Source organism: Spea bombifrons, chromosome 1 (genome assembly GCF_027358695.1).
Source record: "Spea bombifrons isolate aSpeBom1 chromosome 1, aSpeBom1.2.pri, whole genome shotgun sequence".
In the NCBI taxonomy this organism is placed as follows: domain Eukaryota; kingdom Metazoa; phylum Chordata; class Amphibia; order Anura; family Pelobatidae; genus Spea; species Spea bombifrons.
In genome coordinates this window covers 104148498-104169467 of record NC_071087.1, presented here as the reverse complement: position 1 = coordinate 104169467, position 20970 = coordinate 104148498, and the positions used below count along the sequence as shown (strand labels likewise).

Here is a 20970-nt window from a genome sequence, read left to right as displayed (position 1 = left end):
AGACAATAAGGAAAGATAACAAAACAAAGAGCACAGGATGGGAGAAAGCGGTGGACAACTGCACAAAAGCAATTGCTGTTGACATAGTGCAAAGAAATGCTGGAGCACAAGTAAGAAAGCAGATCACTGAAACAGGTCAGTTTCACAAAGAAAGACTACATCTAAAGAGACCTCCGAGGTCTGGAAAACATAAGCGACTCTACAGCTTTTTGTCTGTTGGCTCATTAAAATGAATCAACTTTGACTAAAGATTCAATTTTCTCTTGGCCAATACACCGAAATACATTTTTGTCGTATAGACTGGGAGAACTAACAAAGTCAACAGAAATTAAACCATTAAAAAACAAATAGTATAGATAGAAATGAAGGTCCAGATGCTGAGCAAGCCAGAGTTGCGTACAAGAACCTCCTCACTCTCTAAACCCATCTGCCTCAGCAGAACCACTAAAATCAAACTTGTTGTAAATACAGGTGCATACAGTGCCAGGTCACAAGAGTTTCACAAAAAGACAAAAGTGCAGTGCTTAGTTGTCTTTCCTTTTCCAGACAATGCTTCCCTTGCTTTAACCAAGGTCTACTTGCTTTGTGTGCTTTTCTGTTCATGCCCTGTACCATTTTATCTCTATACCTCCCTTATAAAGCCCTTTAAACTTATTTTTTCTAACGTCCTTCTGTTTGGCAATGCCAAAAAGACAACCAACAAAATACAAAAGAAACTTTTTTTTGATATACATATAAAAGTAAAAGGAAGATGCACCAAATTTTTATTCTGTAAATATCCCGGTACACGATGCCCCTTTTCTTCGACGCTCTTTGTCTGACGTAGCATCTTGTTTACAGAAATATCACAAATATAAAAATATATATAGTGTGTTTACGTAGAAAATGAAAGATGCTCTTACCATAATCTGGAGTTTTCATGAACTGAGCCATGACTGTGCGTTCATGTTTTCCATATTCATTTTCTGCCCGTAACGTATATAAACCATTGTTGAAATGCGTTGGGCTGTCCAGCTGCAGACAGCCATGATGCTCACTCAGATTATCCGTTGTTTCATGGATCTTGCTCCAAATAAACTCATTTTCTCTCAGGATGGCACCCTCGTGAAACCACTGCAGTTTAGGTCTTGGATTACCCCTCACACTGAATGGGATGCACCAGTGATGATCCAAAGTTGGAATGTCAATAAATGTGATTGTCGGTGGAACTGAAATGAAAAAGGAAAAGGTTTCAAGATATATGCATGCTGTCTCATTAAAACACGTTCCCATTTGTTCTTGTGGACTGATGAGCCACGCATTTCATCCAGTAACCACTAAGGAAAATAATTTAATTCTAATATTATTTCCTTGAATTAAATTTAAACTACCCTTTGGGACACAGCATTGTATCAAGACACTTTTTGATTGTGTATCACACGCAATTTAAATGTTAAATGCACAACTCATCATTGTGGTGCCATTTAAATATCTGTCATGCTAAACACTAAAAACTATGTGGAAAAATTAGACTGTCAATGAACTCAGAGCATAGCAGCTGCTATTATATCCTCCTCAGTAACCTAACACAATTTTGACGTTGTACTCTATAAAAAAGGAGTCTGCCAATTTCCTTTCAGCTGCAAAGCAATCTTAGTAAACCATAGTTATAGAGGAATTCTGGGCAAAAGTGCAAAATGTGGAGCAATCAAAAAGACATCTCATTGATTTCCACGGGGAAATGTCCAGCGGACACCTTCGATGCACCTTTATTGTTGCTTGTGCAGCAAATCCTGACATTTAGTGTACCCCCGCTAGCTCAACACATGCAACGGTGCTGGCAACCGAGCGTACATTATCAGCCCTTGGCCTTTAAAAGCCATGGCTGATTTTAACCACCAGTCCATCCCTGAGCACAAGTCAAGTCAGACTGCAAGCCAAGGCGGACTTGTTGCCAAACAATATGATGGGAAAAAGTCCTAAACAGTTTGAAACGTTAGAGATAGTTCAGCCCTGACTCACATTCTTCCACTCTTGATCAGCCAGTTTACTCAGCTATAATGGGAACCTTGCAAAGTACTTAATTCATATATACGTACAGTGTACATTCAGTTCCACGGAAACCTTATCATCACCCACGCTGTTTTCTGCTGCACAGAAAATGATCTTCTTGTTGTCAAACGAAGTCACATTCTTTAATTTAAGGATTGCTGGACGTTTGTTGGTCTCTACCTGAAGATTACAATAAGATAATTGTGGTGTTATTTAAATCTCCCATCTCATTGCACACAAATCATAATCCACAGTTTAACAGGGTTGCTGCTTACAGTATGCGTTGTGTTAATCTGAGAAACATCCCAGGAGATATTTGGAACCGGAAGTCCAGTGGCATCACAATAAAGGGTCACATCATTCCCTTCTAGGACCGTAATGTTTGTTGAACTCACGTTTATTACCGGAAAGCCTGAGGAGTGACAAATACAAAATCAAGTCCAGCATTTAACATTAAATTCATTAGTGCTTTCAAATTAAATATTATTATGAACTCAAACTTCTTAAGTAAGCACCAGAAAACGTATTTAAAAATGTCCCCTGTTCCTCTAAACCACAATAGTCAAAAATAAAGGGACGCAAGGTGTCAGTACCCCTTCCCCAGTGGCAGTCAGAGGTTCAGGGATGTGAGGCACAACAGTAGAGGACTGCATTGGGAGGCGGGTCCCGCAGGTCCCACGCGCGGGCGGTCTTTCTGGGGCTGCGGGAGGGGGCGGTCAGGCACTGTACCTGCGGGTCCCGGTAATCCCGCGCAGTCCCGCAAGGATGCCTTCTCGCTGCTCCATTACAGTGTCTCCTATCTTGCTCCGCCCATGAACAAGGCAGAGTCACGTGATGTGACGTCACTTCCTGTGACTCCGCCTTTTGGACATCTTTGGTATTTAATCCCACAAAACATGGAGTTAACCACTGATTCTTAGGGACAGGCTGCTTCGGTACAGGAATCAGTTCAAACGCTGCCATAGTTTTACGATTTCTCCAGTCAACATGTAAAGAATGGCATAACGTAGACCCTTGGAGTCAATGGATATAGTGGTGTGGAGCCCAAGGCACGTGCCCACAGAAACCATATTGAGGCATATGTGGCTACTAAAGATTTTTACTATATTTATTGCACGAATGGTATCCTTCCCTTGAGAATGTACAAAAAATAATAATAAACATAAGAACAAATATGACCCCGTGTATTGTTGTCTATCCATATATATTCCTTCATGGCTCCGAAATATTTTATATTGCCTAGAATTACTGTGGCCTATAGAATTTTGAGAGATAAATTTGATCATTTGAATAATCTGACTTAACATACCATTATGAGCTATAAGATATTGCGATATCTGTAAAATACACCAAGAAACTGATGTAAATGCACACATTTCCGAGCAGCCATTTCAGTTTTATGTTAAAAAAAAAAAAAAAAAGACGTTGGCATAAAATGGATGAAAAAAAGGAGGGGGTTAAAAGGATAAATTCAACTAATTATCAAAAGTCTGTGTTATGTTCATATACCAGTTATGTGGGAATTTAATGCATTTCATCAGAATACGATTTAAAGTGTATCATTAAGTATGACATTTTTTAACATGATGTCAGTAGGCACCATATTGTAATTAAACAGCAGCATGGATGGGTATGGGGTGGAATTCTAAGATTTGCAGAAAAGAACAAGGATATGATCGAGAACACTTCACCACATGACTAGTTTATTCATTTCTGTATGCTGTTGCCATGGAAACAAGTGAGAACTAGAATTACATTTTCCTTAGCAAAGTGGCTCTTCATCTCCGCAGTGACGGGTGGGGGGAATACAGAGAGAATCAGTGGTGAGCAATAAGGCCTCGAATGGAGGAATAAATCACAGGAAGAACAGGGAGCTGTGTATTCAGAGAAGAAGAGACAAGGGCGGCTATTTATCAAGATGTAAAAAAAATCCTATTGAATGTGTGAAAAGGTGACACCTCGTCTGATGCATAACTGAGTCCGTTCAGCCATAATTGTATAACTTTTAGTCCCAAATATGTATCCCATGTTAGAATGTTTCATTACCTTTTTTAAAGAAAATTCATTACGCAGTGTATTGAAACATTGTAAGTACACCATGTTTTTCTGTGCTGCCCTCTCTAGGTGAACATAAATAAAATCCACATAATAAACACTCATATTTTTTATATGTCGGTATCGATATTAGTATATTAACCCCCAAGATATCAAATGACCAAGTTACGGTTGTGACTAGGGACCAGAATTGTGTCAAGACTTTTTGATGTGACTTATTGATAGCTATTCAAGTACAGTAACTACTTTTCATATAAACATTACATGTACATTTAGGACTGGTGAGAGGGACATTAGCATAGGAAAGGGAGGCAGGGGGATTTAGGGCCAAGAGATGAATTTTCTAACTTGGGAAGTATGTATGTATTATTATTGGTATTATATATTATAATATATGTATTATATTGGTGGTAGACCTCTAATTTGACAGCACAAAGAAATTCAGCTTTGTTGTTTTTATGGTTATCCCTGTTAGATAATTTACTATACATGTTTAACAGCTGAATGGGTGCTTTAAGTGTTATTTACATATCATGCAGCATTACCCACTCACTTTGTGTAGATGTCCCATAAAATGCAGCTTTCAATGTAAGAAGCTAAATGTACTTCTATATTGGGTTTGGTGGAGGCATGATCTGATTTGCTATAATGGAAGAACTGCAGTTTTCTCATTTTACAGCAAATCAACATTGTTGATGCAGGACTTTAAATATATCTATTTATAATGGTTTCTCTAAATTTGTATTGTTGCATTGTGATTAAATAGAAACATAGAATTTGATGGCAGATAAGAACCATTCACCCATCTAGTCTACCTGAATTTCCTGATGTATAAACTGAAACCTTAATGAGTCTCGTCTTAGATTCAGGGTAGCGTATGCCTCACTTCTGCTGGCAAGGTGTTCCTTTTATCTGTTACTATCTGTTCAGCAGTTGGTGTTTGGTAGTATGAGGCAGCTGAACATTTATTCATTGTGAACAACTGCTCTTTAGCACTACTTTATAGAGTCGATATTATGATTACTATTTTTTTATTATTTTTTGTATTTTTTGTTCAGTGAACCATGTTCCTTGGCTAACATTGTGACCTTTGCATTCAATGAATTCGCCAAATGTACATCTCAAAATGTACGGCCATCTGCCTCATTCATATGTCCTGCATGTTAATGACAGCTATGTCACTCTTGGTAACATATGAGCTGCCAGCAGAGCCAGGAACTGTCTAATTAATATCTGACACAGAACTACAGTAAACTCATGTGACAGATTTTGTATTTCAACAAATGTTTCCATTTTTATGAATGCATGTTGACAAGCTATTTAATTTATATTGCAAAATTTATATTACAAAAAAACTAAATGTAAATTTATTATTATTATTATTATTGATGAAAATCAGTATATATATATATATATATATATATATATATATATATATATATAATTTTATTTATTTGTTTGCTTGTGAAACACTAGGAATCCTCTGCCTTGCTGATACCTTCAGCCTAATCTGTTTCCCTAGCTATAATGCTGATGGCAAAGACAGGACTGGGTTTTGGTCAGCCCAGACTCAGGGGTCAAATGCACTTGTCCTATCTCTGAAAATTCAAAAATAAATGTGGGCATGACTGCTATTTTAAGATATTTTAATCTAGCGGAGCTGTTTTAACTGCTTAAATAACTGGCTCCACATTTCTGTGCTCTGTGTTTCCAATTCTATCACAAGGCATTTGATTTGAGTGTGTCCCTTTGACTTGGTGGAGGTTAGATCCTGAAGTATTACAATTTCTGATGAACCTAAAAGCATATTAGAAACCACTAGAGGAGTGGACAATGTCAAGGCCAGGGTCCAGAAAAAGCCCAGATGAAAGAATCCACCTATTTTAAATATATTATATGGTTAATGCTTTTGTCTCATCGTTTCTTTTAGTTGTTATTTCTAAGTCTTAAGAAGTCCTGCCTCTTGAAAAAAAGCATATATTTAAAAATAATAATAATACAATCTATTGTAAGTATTAGTATATTAAAGCAATATCCCCATACTTGATTTTAAAATTTAGAAAACTTTAAAAAAAAAAAAAGCTTGAGGTCACCCAACCAATATTACAAAACTATTGTGGCCCCCAATAACTCAGCAAAAAATGTAAAAAAAAAATAATTACCAATCTTTTACTTAAACACTCTTAAGTGTCATTATTAATAATTCATTATAAACTATGCATACATAATACAACACAATAAAGGTCATATTCACTTCCTTTGGGGTTTAATTTTCCTGCGGTTCGACATGTGAGACACATAAATTCCTTACTGCCCCTTAGGAAGACACTTCCACATAGTGTCTTATTTTATTTGTTCACCTGCAAGATAAATTTCTATCACCATGTCCTTTTTTTCCGGTGCCTGGACTGCAGCCAGACTTTCCACTCCAAACAATCTGGGATGTGAGCTCTTGGCTGGGGAAACCGTTCTGTGAGGATCTCAGATAAAGCTAGCTATTATCACACATGGACTAACATACTTCTCACTGTGATTAGGACACCAGATAGCAATAAAAACCTCCAGCTCATCCCAGGGCTCTAGAGCAAGCTAATAATGCATCATCTTTGTATTAAAAAAACTCTACTCTCACTCAAGAGAGTAAGCAATGTACAATAAGGAGATCCTCGTTAATCGCGCAATAGTAGGCACTCCAACTCCTATGTTGCTCTACGAATCTAATGCACTGAAATCTTATGGGATTCTCTCTGTTGGCTAAGTCTTTCTCCATGACATAAAGCATTTAAAGGTTTCTCTTGTACCTAAGAGTTTCTCTCCTCGGTTAAGTGTTGTGTGCTGGAGGTCAGCAAGCAAGAGCAGATGTCTCTGTTGAATTCAGATTTAATAATGTTTTACAGCTCTCACAAAAGAGAAATGAAATATGTCTTCTAACTGATAATATCATGGAAAATGAATTTACAACTATAATGTTGTCCTGTATTTATATTGTCTTCCTTTTGCACTCTGCATTTCGTAGTAAGGGCATTTCAACGTGGTGGGGAAGGCATATGACTATCCTGAATCTGAGATCAAGCACTGCTTAAGATATTAAAAAAACCCAGACAGGCTAGATAGCCTAATGGATCTTATCAGCCATCAAAATTCTATATGTCTTTGTATGAAAGAAAGGAATGTGTTATAAATACTTTAGAGGGACTAAACTAGGGGAGGGAGAAATGATAAGACAGAAGGCCATGGTATAAATGGCCTTCCTGCAGGAGTGATAGAGGTCAAACAGTGAAGAAATTAAAAAAATGCATAGGATAGGCATATGGCTGTCCTGTATATAAGACAAGACCTAGGTTTTTATAGCATAAAAACATGGGCAGACTATATGGGTTCAATGGCTCTTTCTTGGTCTCTTTTCTAAAAGGGAACTACACGTTCCTAATGTTTGTGCTTGAACATTTTCAAACGTTAACGATACTTTACTTGTAATAAACGCATTTTCAATGATCTGTTAAAGTTAAATAAATCACTCGATGTAGGGAGCTTTCAACAATTCCATTGCAATATTCCGCAGAAAGGTAAAATAATAGGAGAAGCATTATTTGATGTCAGAGTGTTCTTGTTGAACTGAGGCCTGGTAAGAGATTATTCAGCACTTAGTGACTTCATGGCCACAGGACGTATTCTCAGGAGCTGATGTAACCATGAAATCATACTACCTGACATCTTAACAGTGATGGCCATCCTCTTTCAGTTGTGTTATTTCATAAGTATGCCCTAATGCATTATTAATGTATATTTAATTAGATACAATTATCATTGACTAGTAGTGTTTTCCTGCCCACTCCTATAATATGTCATTGTCAAGAAATGATATTAGATTATAGACAGTAATACGAGTATACAAGAGTTTCCATTCAACATTCAAAACACTTTTTCTGCCTTCATAATGTTTAGTTTGCAGCATATTAGTGGTTTTCTAGGAATTTAGGCAAATGTAACACATCTGATGCTTTCTGTTAAGGCGTTTCGTAAGCAGACTACAATGTAGATTCTTACATATTTACATAGTAATATAGGCTGAAAAAAGACATGCGTCCATCAAGTTCAGCCTTTCCTATATCTGTTAATTTTTTGCTGTTGATCCAAAAGAAGGCAAAAAAACCCCAGTTTCGCTCTTTCTAATTGTGCACTAACCAGGGAAAAAATTCCTTCTTGACCCCAAAATGGCAGTCAGAGTTCTCCTTGGATCAATAAGCTGTTTCCCCATAATTAAAGATGATATAATTAACCTCAAAGTTTCTCAAAACTCAGTACAGTGAGCTGTATTTTGGTTATTCATGCATGCATAGCAGAGAAGCTGGTGGCTGCTACCCCTACCAACTCGGGGCTTTTGATTGGATCCATTTGTGTGTTTACATTTGTGTGTTTACAGTTGTTGTCCTTAGACCCATCTCCACCAAGATACCCTTGTAACGTTACCAACATCAGACTTTATACCACTGTTGTGTAAAGTGATAATTGGTTGCATTTGCAAGTTGAAATGTACCCACCCTTGTGATATATATAGTAATACAAAATTCTTATTATAGTTTATTCAAATATAAGAGTCACATATCAACGCACTTGATTCTGATAAGATAGGACACCAAAAAATTGCTCAACGTAGTATTAAAGGGTAAAACATTACGAAGAGAAACCAAGATGAATGTATGAATATTGAAACGTGAAGCTCCGGCCAAGAGCCTATAGTATATATAGTATATAATTGGAACAAAACAGATATCTAATTTGATGGGGAACGCTGTATGTTTCTGATGTGAGTCCAACAAGAGAACAAAAAGGAAATTGAGTTATCTACAAACAAGCAGATTTAGGATGAATAATACTTTAACTATCATTCTACACTGGAAATGTCTAATCAAAACTTCTTACCACAGTTGGGGATCTGCATGCTGGAAAGGTCAATTTTCTTCCCATTTTCTGTGAGGCAGTATATATTTTGGTTCTCCAACCCAAGGGATTTAGCCTCCTGAAATACCTTAATCCACATTAAGTCACACGAACACTTGAATGGATTGCCATTTACGATTCTAGAAAAAGTTGAAAGATGTGCTTAATTTTTGAAGAAAAATAAAATAGCAATAGAATATATTTTTTTATACAATAGTATCAAATATACCAGATTTTGATTTTTTTAAATAATTTAAATATTCTAGTAAAGATACATTTAATCTAATAAAAATGTTCATAGATTCTAAAGTTATTGTAAATATTTACAAGCAGGCAATTTTTAAATAGGACACACACACATTCATTTCACATCATGCTGACCAACACATTTAAATTGCTGCTCTATGGAATTCCGGATGTACAGCAAGTGATTCCATCTATGAGTTTATATGTTCTACATCTTGCAGGGCATTATTTTACAGGTATTGTTAACAACACGTGAAATGTATGTGCGATCTGGGGAAAAAATGGCTGATGTAGTCACCCCAGTCGTAAATCAACTGTCACCTAAGTATTTAATCAAAATCAAGCCTTAATGGCAATGTTATGTTTTTTTCATTTTCTATTTAACGCCAATGTATTAGCTCTTTGCTTTAATTCATCAGGTTTCATACGTTTTGACATTTCTTTGTATTATATTTAACACTGATATTCATTTTGACCTAAGTGAAAATTCCATACTAAACCTAATTATATCGGTATGTCTCAGTCCGCCAATTCGAATTTTGCCATACCCTCTGAAAAGAGTAATACATTGTTGAATATATATATATATATATATATATATATTTATATATCTAAAAACACATAAAGCCTCGCTAAACCAGAGCATAATTAAATTGAAAGACAAACAAAAGTACGTGGTAAGTGTTCGTCCCTCGCCGTGATCATAAATGTAATTATGAAGAGGCATCTTATTTTTATTTTAGAAATAAATAATATAACCAACTTGAATCTGCATTTTGGAACAGTTCACAAAACTGTTTTATCAAATGGCCTACCAATGGGGATCTTTCTTTGCAATTTGTCAGTAAAACGTTTACCAAGCTAATACATTCAAGGGGGGGATAACAAAAGTTCATTTCACGACAACTGGCTATGACAGACTGAACAAAGACATTAGAAACATGCTAGATAATATCAAATCCTTCAGTTGCTAAGTAAAGAAAAAGTTTCTAAAAGTTTAGTGAGCAGACAGCAAAAGGGTTAATTCTGCAGAGTATAATTCTTGAACATTTTTTAATGGTAAAACTATGCATAACGCATGGGTCAGCAATAGCCCAATTCAAATCTTACAATCTTGGGGACATGAAATTATATAATTGATCCGTTACAGTACAAGGCCTGAGTTAAGGGTCCAAGCAAAATGCCTTCGATGCTTGATGCTCGGGCGATCTCTTTTCACCTTTCCCACAGCTCTCGGCTTTAGAGATTAGCTAATTGTTATCCTGTGCAGTGTTAGATAAATGGGTTTACAATGCCCCCTTAAAAAAATATGGTTTCTCATTCCCTTGTGAATTATATTAACATTCCTTTATGTAAAGTTATCTAGACATGTGAGTGGTGATGATGAATTACTAAAACAAACAACACTGACATGGGCCCTTTAAACCATAATGCTTCATAGCAATTACATGTAAAAGGGTTTGTGGAGGGAGGTGTGCCGTCTCACTTTAAGAACAGCTGATACAGTGTATCTGTATTCATACATTTTATTGATTGTTTCGTGAAGATTAATGGTCTTTTCCAGCAGTGATTTAATGTATGCTTTTTTATGTTTCTATCTACATTAAAACTCCATTTGTGTATTAACCCCTTTAACGTAGTGTTAAATGATATTAGCCTTTTCCACCACTGATATTGTCCTTAAGGAATCTAAATTCAGGAACTATATGTTCTAATTTTTCATGAAACAATGTTTTCAGTTCAGTGAGTTCAGGGAATAAAACACAGCATGGAAATTGGCGTATCGTACTGTTTATTTTGCTGTGGGACCTCCAATACTCATTGTGCTGGGTTAAAGCAATACATTATTGCTCAAGAATATCAAACAGTGGAGATGTTGGCTAAGATATTAGAACGCCAGCATGCAGCTGCTCCTACCAGAGACTCAATACACTCCCATAGAGAGCCTGTAGAACAAGTGTTTTTGCTATTCCGGAACTACACAAATATATCTAGAGTTGCTTTACACATGTTTATGCTGGTGGCATTGGCCGTCTAGGCTTACTGTTAGCATATTGCGGTCAGAAGCTCCTATAAGAAAGCCTTCCCAAAATGGTTGATTGTCTACAGGCTTCCTGTCCTATTTTTCTCTAGAATAGGTACATGCAGCTCACAGTACCATATTAATGACCTTTATATACAATAAAGAATTGACTTTGTTTAAAAAATAGCAAATAAAAAATTATGACCATAGCTTACAGTTCAGACAGCGGAAGATGGCGGAAATTCTTCCTGGTTAGAGTTGGCAGCGTGTTTCGGGAAAGGTTTCTGCAAAAAAAAAAAAAATCTATGTTGTGGTTATGGAGTAATCGCGAATTTGGCAACAAAAAGCAGAGCAGTAAAACAACAATATACTGAATTGTGCTTAATTTGTGTAATAGAAATGATCTCAGCGTTGAGTCTATTAATGGCCAAAATATTTCATTATGATAAATGAATTAAACTGCTGTATTCAAGAGGGAAAAACATAGAACTTGGAAGTAACATCTCATCACGTAACACGGCTATGAAATAACATACCATACATATACTCTTGTGCTACTATAATAAAGGTCCCAACATGCGTGAGCTTTGTAAGTGTTGATAAGCATACTTCAGCCTTGGTAATATGAACAATGTAAAATATTTTCTAGAGCAACACAACCAACACGCTTGATAAATACTATGATTCCCTGTCTATTTATGCCTGGGCAAAATATGGATTAGGATTATGGGAACTGTGGTTCATTTTAGTAGCCATGACTCTTCTGGTCTGAACTGTCCACAAATTGTCTGCCTTTGTAAAGTATGCCCTGCCAACAGCATCCGATTCTTGTGGAGAAAACAGATGTACTGCATGATATTACACTATTGCAGGGAGGAGAACAGAATGTTTTTTTTTCTAATGCTGTTCGACAGTCCTCAGGCAGAAAGAAACATTAAATTAAAACTCTCCTTATTGAGGTTGTCCATAGTCCACCAGTGCTCCCCAACACCTTCAAAGTTGTCTTTGAGATTTACTGTATGTGGAGGATTGCATGGACAGGATAAAAGGCGTGATCAATTCTGTAAATACAAAATGTCTTCCGTGGTTCCGAGACAAAAGGTCTCACAACAGGCTAATTGTCTGTCAATTTTGGGAACCTTACCAGGAAACATAACAGGGAAAGATATTCAACACCTGCCACCATTTTTATTAATAGTGTCAATTATTGTTTGGCCCATGTGTGTAAATCAAAGAATACTTTGTCTTTATGATTTGGAAACTCTTACTCCGCGTTTTTCACATTTTCGGCATTGGACAAGCCATCCATTTAAAAAGTGCAATGAGACAGACAGCCAGGAAGACGAATGAGAATTATAACAAATGACCACAATCATTACTCACACATAAGTTAGTTTGAGGTTGTTCCGGAATGCCAGACGAGACACAACTTTAAGTCCAGAGTCAACCACAGTCCTAAAAAGGAAACACACTGATTAGCAATGTCTACACAAACACCACATCCCACTGTAAAGGTCTGATCGACAAAAAAATCTCCTGACAATAATATTTAATATATAACTCTGTAGAACTCTGTAGTCATTTGACTACCTTACTTGGCTGTTATTAATGTCAATAAATTATATTTTGAGGCGCTAACAAACAAATACAATATCAAATATAAAAAATATAAAAAATGAATTAACTTTTTAAAAAATGTGTTTCCCTATGGCAGAGAATGTGACTAATGTGGCTTATTATACGTCACTGGCACTTATATGGTTAAGCCAATCTGGCACAAGGCCCTTTTCTGGCACAGGAAAAGTCATACCTTGCTGAATTACATAATCTGCAAGTCCATTAAACAGGTACCATAAATTACTAATGTGTTAAAACATCTCTCCAGAATATTTAATGGGACAAATATGACTTATGAAAATATATACCATATCTTAACCTAAATTTATTCTAAAAACACGTGGACAGAAGGAAAGCAAAATGTGGCTTGCTGTGATTAAACATATGGCGATCTTAACTGAAAACCAGAATTATTTAGTCATTCTGCTAATAATTAACAACATTTTAAGTAGCATTGTACAAATGTAACATACAGAAGAGCTTTCTTTAAAATATCTGAAGGCACAGACAGGTCTTGGGAGCCTTAAAACACACAGTAGAAACACACAAGTTGCTTGATAATGTAAAAAACTACACAGAATAATTACTGAATTTTTATAAGCAAGTTTACCTAATAAGGTCTAAATAAAGTTTATGGGGTTTTTTCACATTTTTATCCCTGTGTAACTTGTTCCATTGGGTATTTCTACTGCAAATTATTAAGACTTTTTTAAAACTCCAATAGGACCACACATACGGCACCACAGGTATAATAATAATAATAATAATAATAATAACTAACACAAACTAATCCTGAAAACTAATTCAAGATAACAAAATGAAAAGTACTCACAGGTTTCTCAGTTCAGTGTAAATCTTGATATCATCATAATTTATAGACGCAAGGTTTTGTTGGTTTGCAATGTAACTAAAAAGATAAAAGAAATATACCTATAAATGTAATTTTATGGAAAAATAAATGCATTACAATATACACTCACATCATATTCCTATCCTATATAATAATGCCCTAAAGTTGTATATGACTGCGTTATAACTAGTATACCGTCTGAGGCCATGTATACTGTCTGAGGCCTAATATGAGTAAATGCTAGGAAAACATTTTAATGTGCCTGAAAAAACCCCGATGATTGATTAGCAAAATATGCGAACATCAATAAAACTGTTAAAGAGGGCTATACAAAAGCTGCTATTATTATACAAAGTGACCACACATCAAATAAACATGAAAGATAATAAAGAAAATAGAAATAATTAAAAATAGAAATTATTGACTTATTTCATATGAGGCAGAGATGCCCAGTGGTTTAATTACTTCGTCCCATAGATGGCACTTATCATTAGGGTATTCTTTTATTAAGGACATATGGCACTGACCTTCGAACCGTTAATGAGCTATGAAAACAGTTTTAGACAGATATTGTAGGTTTTATTTATTGTTTATTGTATGGTTTTATAAGAGATGAAATCCTGCATCCTTATTCGAACCTTTTTTCCATAAACTAGTTACAGCGCTGTAACAGCATAGCATGAGGAAGACATAGGTCACTGTTACATTATATTGCATTACGTTGTAGAGTACAGAAGCAGCTGGCTACATTTTGTTCTTGGGAATTCGCAGCATTCTAAAGATCTGCCACATGTGCCATTAAGAACAGTTACATTCTATTTTCTGCCATTTTGAACTATGAAGTAATCGGAATATGTGACAGGCACGTGGGAGTGGATCTCAAACAGAAGGAATTTCAGTTCTTCTCAAATAAGATCCAATGGAGATCCTCAGAAGTCCACAGACAAAGACATAACGTAGACAGTTCCATTCCCAGAAGTTCGCTAAATTAATAATGTGCTAATTAGAAGGTTAGATTGGTGCTTTAATTTATGAAAATGAAAGGAGCCAAATGTATTAGAACTATGATTAGAAATGATTTAGTGAAGCCAATTAACCTATTAAAGATAATCTTTGTGAATTTTCTCTGTGAACATGATAACGTGTGGTTTTATTTACCTAACCACATACCAGAGTCATAGTTGAGTTCTTCTCAGCTATAAATATGGTCCATGTCACCAATTCTATTATTTAATAGAGACATTTGGGTGATATATTTAAAATGATTTGGTATACCATGAGAACTTTTTGCAGAAATAATGTGTGCTTACAGCCATATTGAAGGCGGTTAATAAGGTAAGCAAAGGTTCTACTACTATCAAAGCTGTTAGTGAACTACAACTCCATCAAAAAGACCCTACAATTTTCCAGCAAGTACTTTCAAATAGTATAAATGCAATGTTAACACTTTAATGGATACATCTTCATGTGTGACAGCTACAGAAAATCCCATGGCAGTATATATTCTACTAGAGTTATTGCCCTGTTCCAAAAAGAAAACCAAAAACGAACTACTCATATTATGTGTCTTACACAGAAAAAAGAATACATGCACTGTTGATTTTTGTCATTATAATAAATGAACATTGCAGGGTCAGGATGTGCATTTATTGTATTATTTATTATTTTAGTGTAAAAATATAATGGGGGGAAAAGGGGCTTTGATAGACACATTTAGGGTCATCCTAATGTTGTTTTTGGTGAATAAAAAGTCTCAAGGGTATAACGTTCTTTTCAGTGGATATCAATTTTAATGTTAAGCAAAAGAAAGGTTATTTTTTTAATGATGTTTAAAATACTTAACTACACTGTTAAAATGTAGTCAATATATTTATTACTGTTCAGATATATACAGATATATCCAGTAAGCATTAAACATTTATAAGCCATGTAATTTACTGTAAAATCCCACTTAATATTCCCTGTTTTAGGACACTAACAGCATGGGTAAATATTGCCCACATGGACAAAACCATATGACATCTAAGTCAATTTTATTGCAACTCTAGGTCGGAATAAGACATGTGTGTTATACACAATTCTAGTTAAGATTGTATTATTTGTTTGTTTTTTTAGGTTGTGGAGCTGAGGGCTGATGGTAGAGGAGTAAGGTTGACGAACCCTACTTTAGGACATTGCTCTTTGTTACAAAGCTCTGTTCTTGATATTCAACTCCCATAAATTCTATTGAGTCGTTGGCTTGGTTCTATTTATGCAGCAAGTTTCAGTCACCAATCAACTGGTCATCACAGGATCCAATGGTCTTATAAGCTGTTTATAAGCTAAATCATTGAAAACTTGCCATTAAATGGAAATATTAAAAAAAAAACTTGCCATTAAATGGAAATATTAAAATTAGAAAGTATGTTGTGAGTACCAAAAATATAATATATTTATATTGGAAAAAAGGTATCTAATGCAGTAGACACCAATTATATAACATTTGTGCTATGTGAAAAGTTGTATGAATTGGTATTCTAATTATGTAATACTATTTTGGTAAGGACATTTTAGGTCACTTGTAAAAATCAGCGTTGAACAGCCATACCCTTCTAAATATGGGATGCAAGCTGAGATGCTTAAAGGGACAGACATTTTTAGAACAGATATTCTAAAAATCAGAAAGCAACTTTGTCTTCTTGCAAAAATCCCATACTAATGAGCTATCTGCTAAACACGGATATTTTAAAGGTTAACAGCATCACCAATATGGCGTAATGTTTTTGTATTCTTTAAACTTGGTGTACCATATTTAAAAAAATATTTATTTTTCTGTTATTTTGAATTAACTTTGCACTCTGTTAGAGGCAAACCTATTAAACCACAGGTTGCTATTTTACTTACACTTCCTTTATTGTGGATACCCATACATTGAGTTGAGTTGTATACATTAATAGCAAGAAAACTCGCCTAGACTGTTTGAGTCTTTAAAGCAGGTAACAATGGGTAGACTAGATGGGCTGAATGATTCTTATCTGCCATCAAATTCTATGTTTCTTTATTTCTATTTTTTTTTCAACCCACCAAACACATACTTACTGAACTTGCTGGAATAAAGAAACAAAAAAAATCAAAAACATCAAATAGTCCCCAGATATAATTTAAGAAACCTGGTCATCTAACAATAGCTGAGCTTCCTTTGACATCGACTGCCAGGCATCTACCTGCATGTCTTGCCCTTGGTGTGAGACATACATAACATGTCAAAGAGTTACTATATTTATATATTTAAGTGTTTTAGTTTTTATTTTACATTACATAGGTTTTGTCATTTATTGTACAGCGCTGAGCACAATGAAAATGTGAGCCTCTTTTAAGATTTTTAAATTGTCACATTCACTAATTTTGACTGTAATTAATATAGCTATACTTTTATATTGATAAACCTCTAATTAAAATATACTTTTATAGATAGATAGATAGATAGATAGATAGATAGATAGATAGATAGATATTGATCTCCAGGAGTACATCATTAACTCATCAAGTTACATTTTGATCAAATCTAGAAAAACATAGAATATGATGGCAGATAAGAACCATTTGGACCATCAAGTCTGCCCGTTATTCTTGATCTAAAAACTCAGTCCTTAATCAGTCCTTGGTCTTGTCTTAGATTCAGGATAGCTATGTGCCTACCCCATGCGTGTTTAAATTCACTTACTGTATTAGTCTTTATCCCTTCTATGGGAGGCTGTTCCATGTATCCATCACCCTCAGTAAAACTTCCTTACATTACAACTAAACCTTTGATCCTCTAGTTGTAGACTATGGCCTCTTGTTCTAGAGCTTCTTCTCTGAAATAAACTTCCCTCCAGCTTATCATACTGAGCTATTTCATAAATCTACATCTCATTTTTTATATTACTAATATGTAAGAAGAATTATTGCATACTAGTTCTAGGTATGATATACCTATTAGGCTTTACTATAATTAATTCCTAAAGGCAATAAAGTTCAATGAGTCTGGGGTGAACAGCACATTAACAGACCAGAAGGAGTAATACATGACTTATATGGCTCTATATGGTTGCGCTAATCATTTCCACTAAAGGGAATATTGCATTTTTACAAATTTTTTGAAAATGTAAAAATCATATTCAAGAGAAATGCACATGGAAATACATTACGATTTTTTTTCTAAAAGTTTATACACTGTATTTCTATAAGAAAAAAACTCAAACATACACACACACATGCATATATATATATATATATATATATATATATATTTATATATATATATATATATATATTCACACATACACACACACATGCATATATATATATATATATTCACACATACACACACACATGCATATATATATATATATATTCACACATACACACACACATGCATATATATATATATATATATATATATATATATATATATATATATAGTCACACATACACACACATGCATATATATATATATATATATATATATATTCACACACACACACACTATTTAAAATGCCCAGCACACCAGGAATAAAAAAGAAATCCAACATGGTGTTCGCAACATTGGTAAATTGAAATAACATTATAGATCGTTCTAATAGTGTACCTGTGATAATAAAAATAATTTTAAAAGGGTGGGGAACCTGGAGTTGTGTGATTAATCTAAGAGAGGTTAGGTTGGTCCACTACAAAGGCTGTCACCAAATACAACTAACTGGTTCTGCCATAAAGGATTAGTTTTTCCATACAAATCATAGACACCAACTGTCGCTATTCTGGATAACATCACCCACCACCTTCAGCTAGATGGAATATTCCATATTAGCTATATTTAAAAAGATATATATATATTTAATAAAGCTATATATATATATATATATCACTCCATATTAGAAAAAGGCCTATGTAATCCAAAATCAGCAGTATCTGTTCACATTTAGTCCATATTATGTCCAAACTAGTGCTGGAACAATTTAAAAACTTAAAGAAATATTGTTAATTCTTGTTAAATATTGTTAATTCTTTTTTCATATGTATTGTCCTGTTTTTTAGTGATAAACCAAATAACATTTTAAGGTTCCTTATTTCTTGTATTTTAAGGTTCTGTGATATTTGGATATAGCTGGCTACAGTACAAGAATTCATTATCTTCATCAGGGGAAACAGCAAGCACTGATGGTTCCTAATGATGTTCTTGGCTCAATTAATTAATTAATTCATGGATTTTTTACAACACACTACAGCAAACTTAACACCTGTCAGATAGTATGTGTATTTTTTGCAATTCTAGTAGATATTGAACAATAAGTAGGGACATTGCATTGGTTTATAAGGTGATTCCTTATAGTTTAGAGCTTCCAGAGTAATTCCAGACATGCAGTTCTAGACCTGTTCCACTGTTTGTAACACAAACTAAAGGTGTGATTCAACTGACATTTTTTTTTCAGGAACTATTATAGCAATAAGAACCATAAACTCAGCTATATTGAATATCTAACTTCAAGAATATAACAAATACAAACCTACTGGTCACTTACAAAACGTAAAATTATTTTATGCTGTATAAAAGGTATATCAAATTGTAAACACAAGTATACAAAAACCATGGTGATGAACTCTTAACCAACAAGGAATTCCCTGATATGTACAGTTTTAAGGATTCACTGCATAGTTGATGTATCAATCCATAATTAATTGTAATTACAAGTGTCGAGGAGCAAAACACCAATAGGACTGGTCATACCATATATATATATATATATATATATATATATATATATATATATATATATATATATATATATATATATATATATATATATATATATATATATATATATATATATATATATTGGGGCATTACAGAAAGCACAGTGATCAGCTCTCCAGACCTGCACTGCTTGCCTGGATTTGCCCATATTCTGTCTGCATCCTATTGATTTCCTGGAGCACTGGCCTTCAGCATGATAATACTATTAACAGCATTACAGATCAGGAGGATATACTGTAAAGCACCAGTAATTGATCTATCAGTGGGAAATATATTGAATTAATCTATGGGGACCCCCTCCCACTAAGGATTTAATGACCCTTGGTTATATTTTTGGGAGTTTGATTAGTCTACATTAGCCTAAACTGATATCTAATTTGTTCAGGTAAACTGAAGGTTTACCCTCTTGACATGAAACGATTAATGGTGTATAGATGGATAGATAGATAGATAGATAGATAGATAGATAGATAGATAGATAGATAGATAGATGATAGATAGCAAAGCTCTGGCATTCCAGCTGCTTGATGACTACGACTCCAATGAATCTAAGCCTGATGAAAGATCCTGACTGCAGCATCAGAGGTTGTCCATTCTTGCCTGGCACTTATAAGGTTAACCCATAATGAAAAAGCATTAAAATACACGGAAATACACCAGATCTGTCACCTATTACACAGTGCGAGGCTAGTTATTCATACACGGTGTCTATGAGAGTATTTGTCATGCGATCTCTGGCTAGGGGATTGCACTATCGGGTAATTAAGATTTATTATCTAAATGCTCTTAAAACCATATGAGTGGGAAGTGAAATTTAATCAGAGCCGTGCTTTTAGGCTTCTCGCCGGCAGTGTGCGCGGTGCTGGTGCCTCATTCTCCCATTACAGGGCAGCCCTTCACACCCCGATCCCTGTCTAGCACCGCTTCATTCGCCTATCTCTAGATCTCTTTTGAGGACGGATTCCAGCAAAGTCCTCTGGAATGTAAAGCAGAAGGATTTGTTCTCTAATTTTCCTTTTCTGCACTTAGTGGCTACAGTTACATGAATGTCACATGATATGTCGCGACATACAGGTATTTAAACCTTCTCTTAAAATGCCGCCTACCTGTGCTTAATTTCGATCACGGATTCCTGGCTCCATTAAGTAAAACATCACCGTCTGAATAAAACCAAGAATCCGTGCCTCAATATTTAACCCTATCCCTTCCTGAATAATACCCATATCCTTACCCGAATAAAGGCAAATATCTTTGAATGAAGCTGAATTTCTCTGCTTGAAGCCAAATATCCCTGCCTTAATAATTAACCATATCCCTTCCTGACAAAATATCCATATCCCTAATAAAGCCAAGTATCCCGAATTAAGCAGGTTTTCCCTGCCTGAAGCCAAGTACACCTGCCTCAATAAAGCCAACTAACCCTGTATACACGAT

At 34.9% G+C, this 20970-nt stretch overlaps 1 protein-coding gene across 3 annotated transcripts in view; it reads right to left on the bottom strand.

Moving 5' to 3' along the window:
• Positions 1 to 20970, bottom strand: part of NTRK2 (neurotrophic receptor tyrosine kinase 2) — a 101728-nt gene that overhangs the window by 78758 nt on the left and 2000 nt on the right. For all 3 annotated transcript variants that reach the window (XM_053467011.1, XM_053467021.1, XM_053467030.1), the window contains exons 3-9: positions 13746 to 13820; positions 12680 to 12751; positions 11512 to 11580; positions 9010 to 9167; positions 2307 to 2443; positions 2079 to 2211; positions 903 to 1208 (exon numbers count right to left, since the gene is read on the bottom strand). In XM_053467011.1, the coding sequence (XP_053322986.1) occupies positions 903 to 1208; positions 2079 to 2211; positions 2307 to 2443; positions 9010 to 9167; positions 11512 to 11580; positions 12680 to 12751; positions 13746 to 13820 (950 nt within the window). The remainder of the gene's footprint in view (positions 1 to 902; positions 1209 to 2078; positions 2212 to 2306; positions 2444 to 9009; positions 9168 to 11511; positions 11581 to 12679; positions 12752 to 13745; positions 13821 to 20970) is intronic.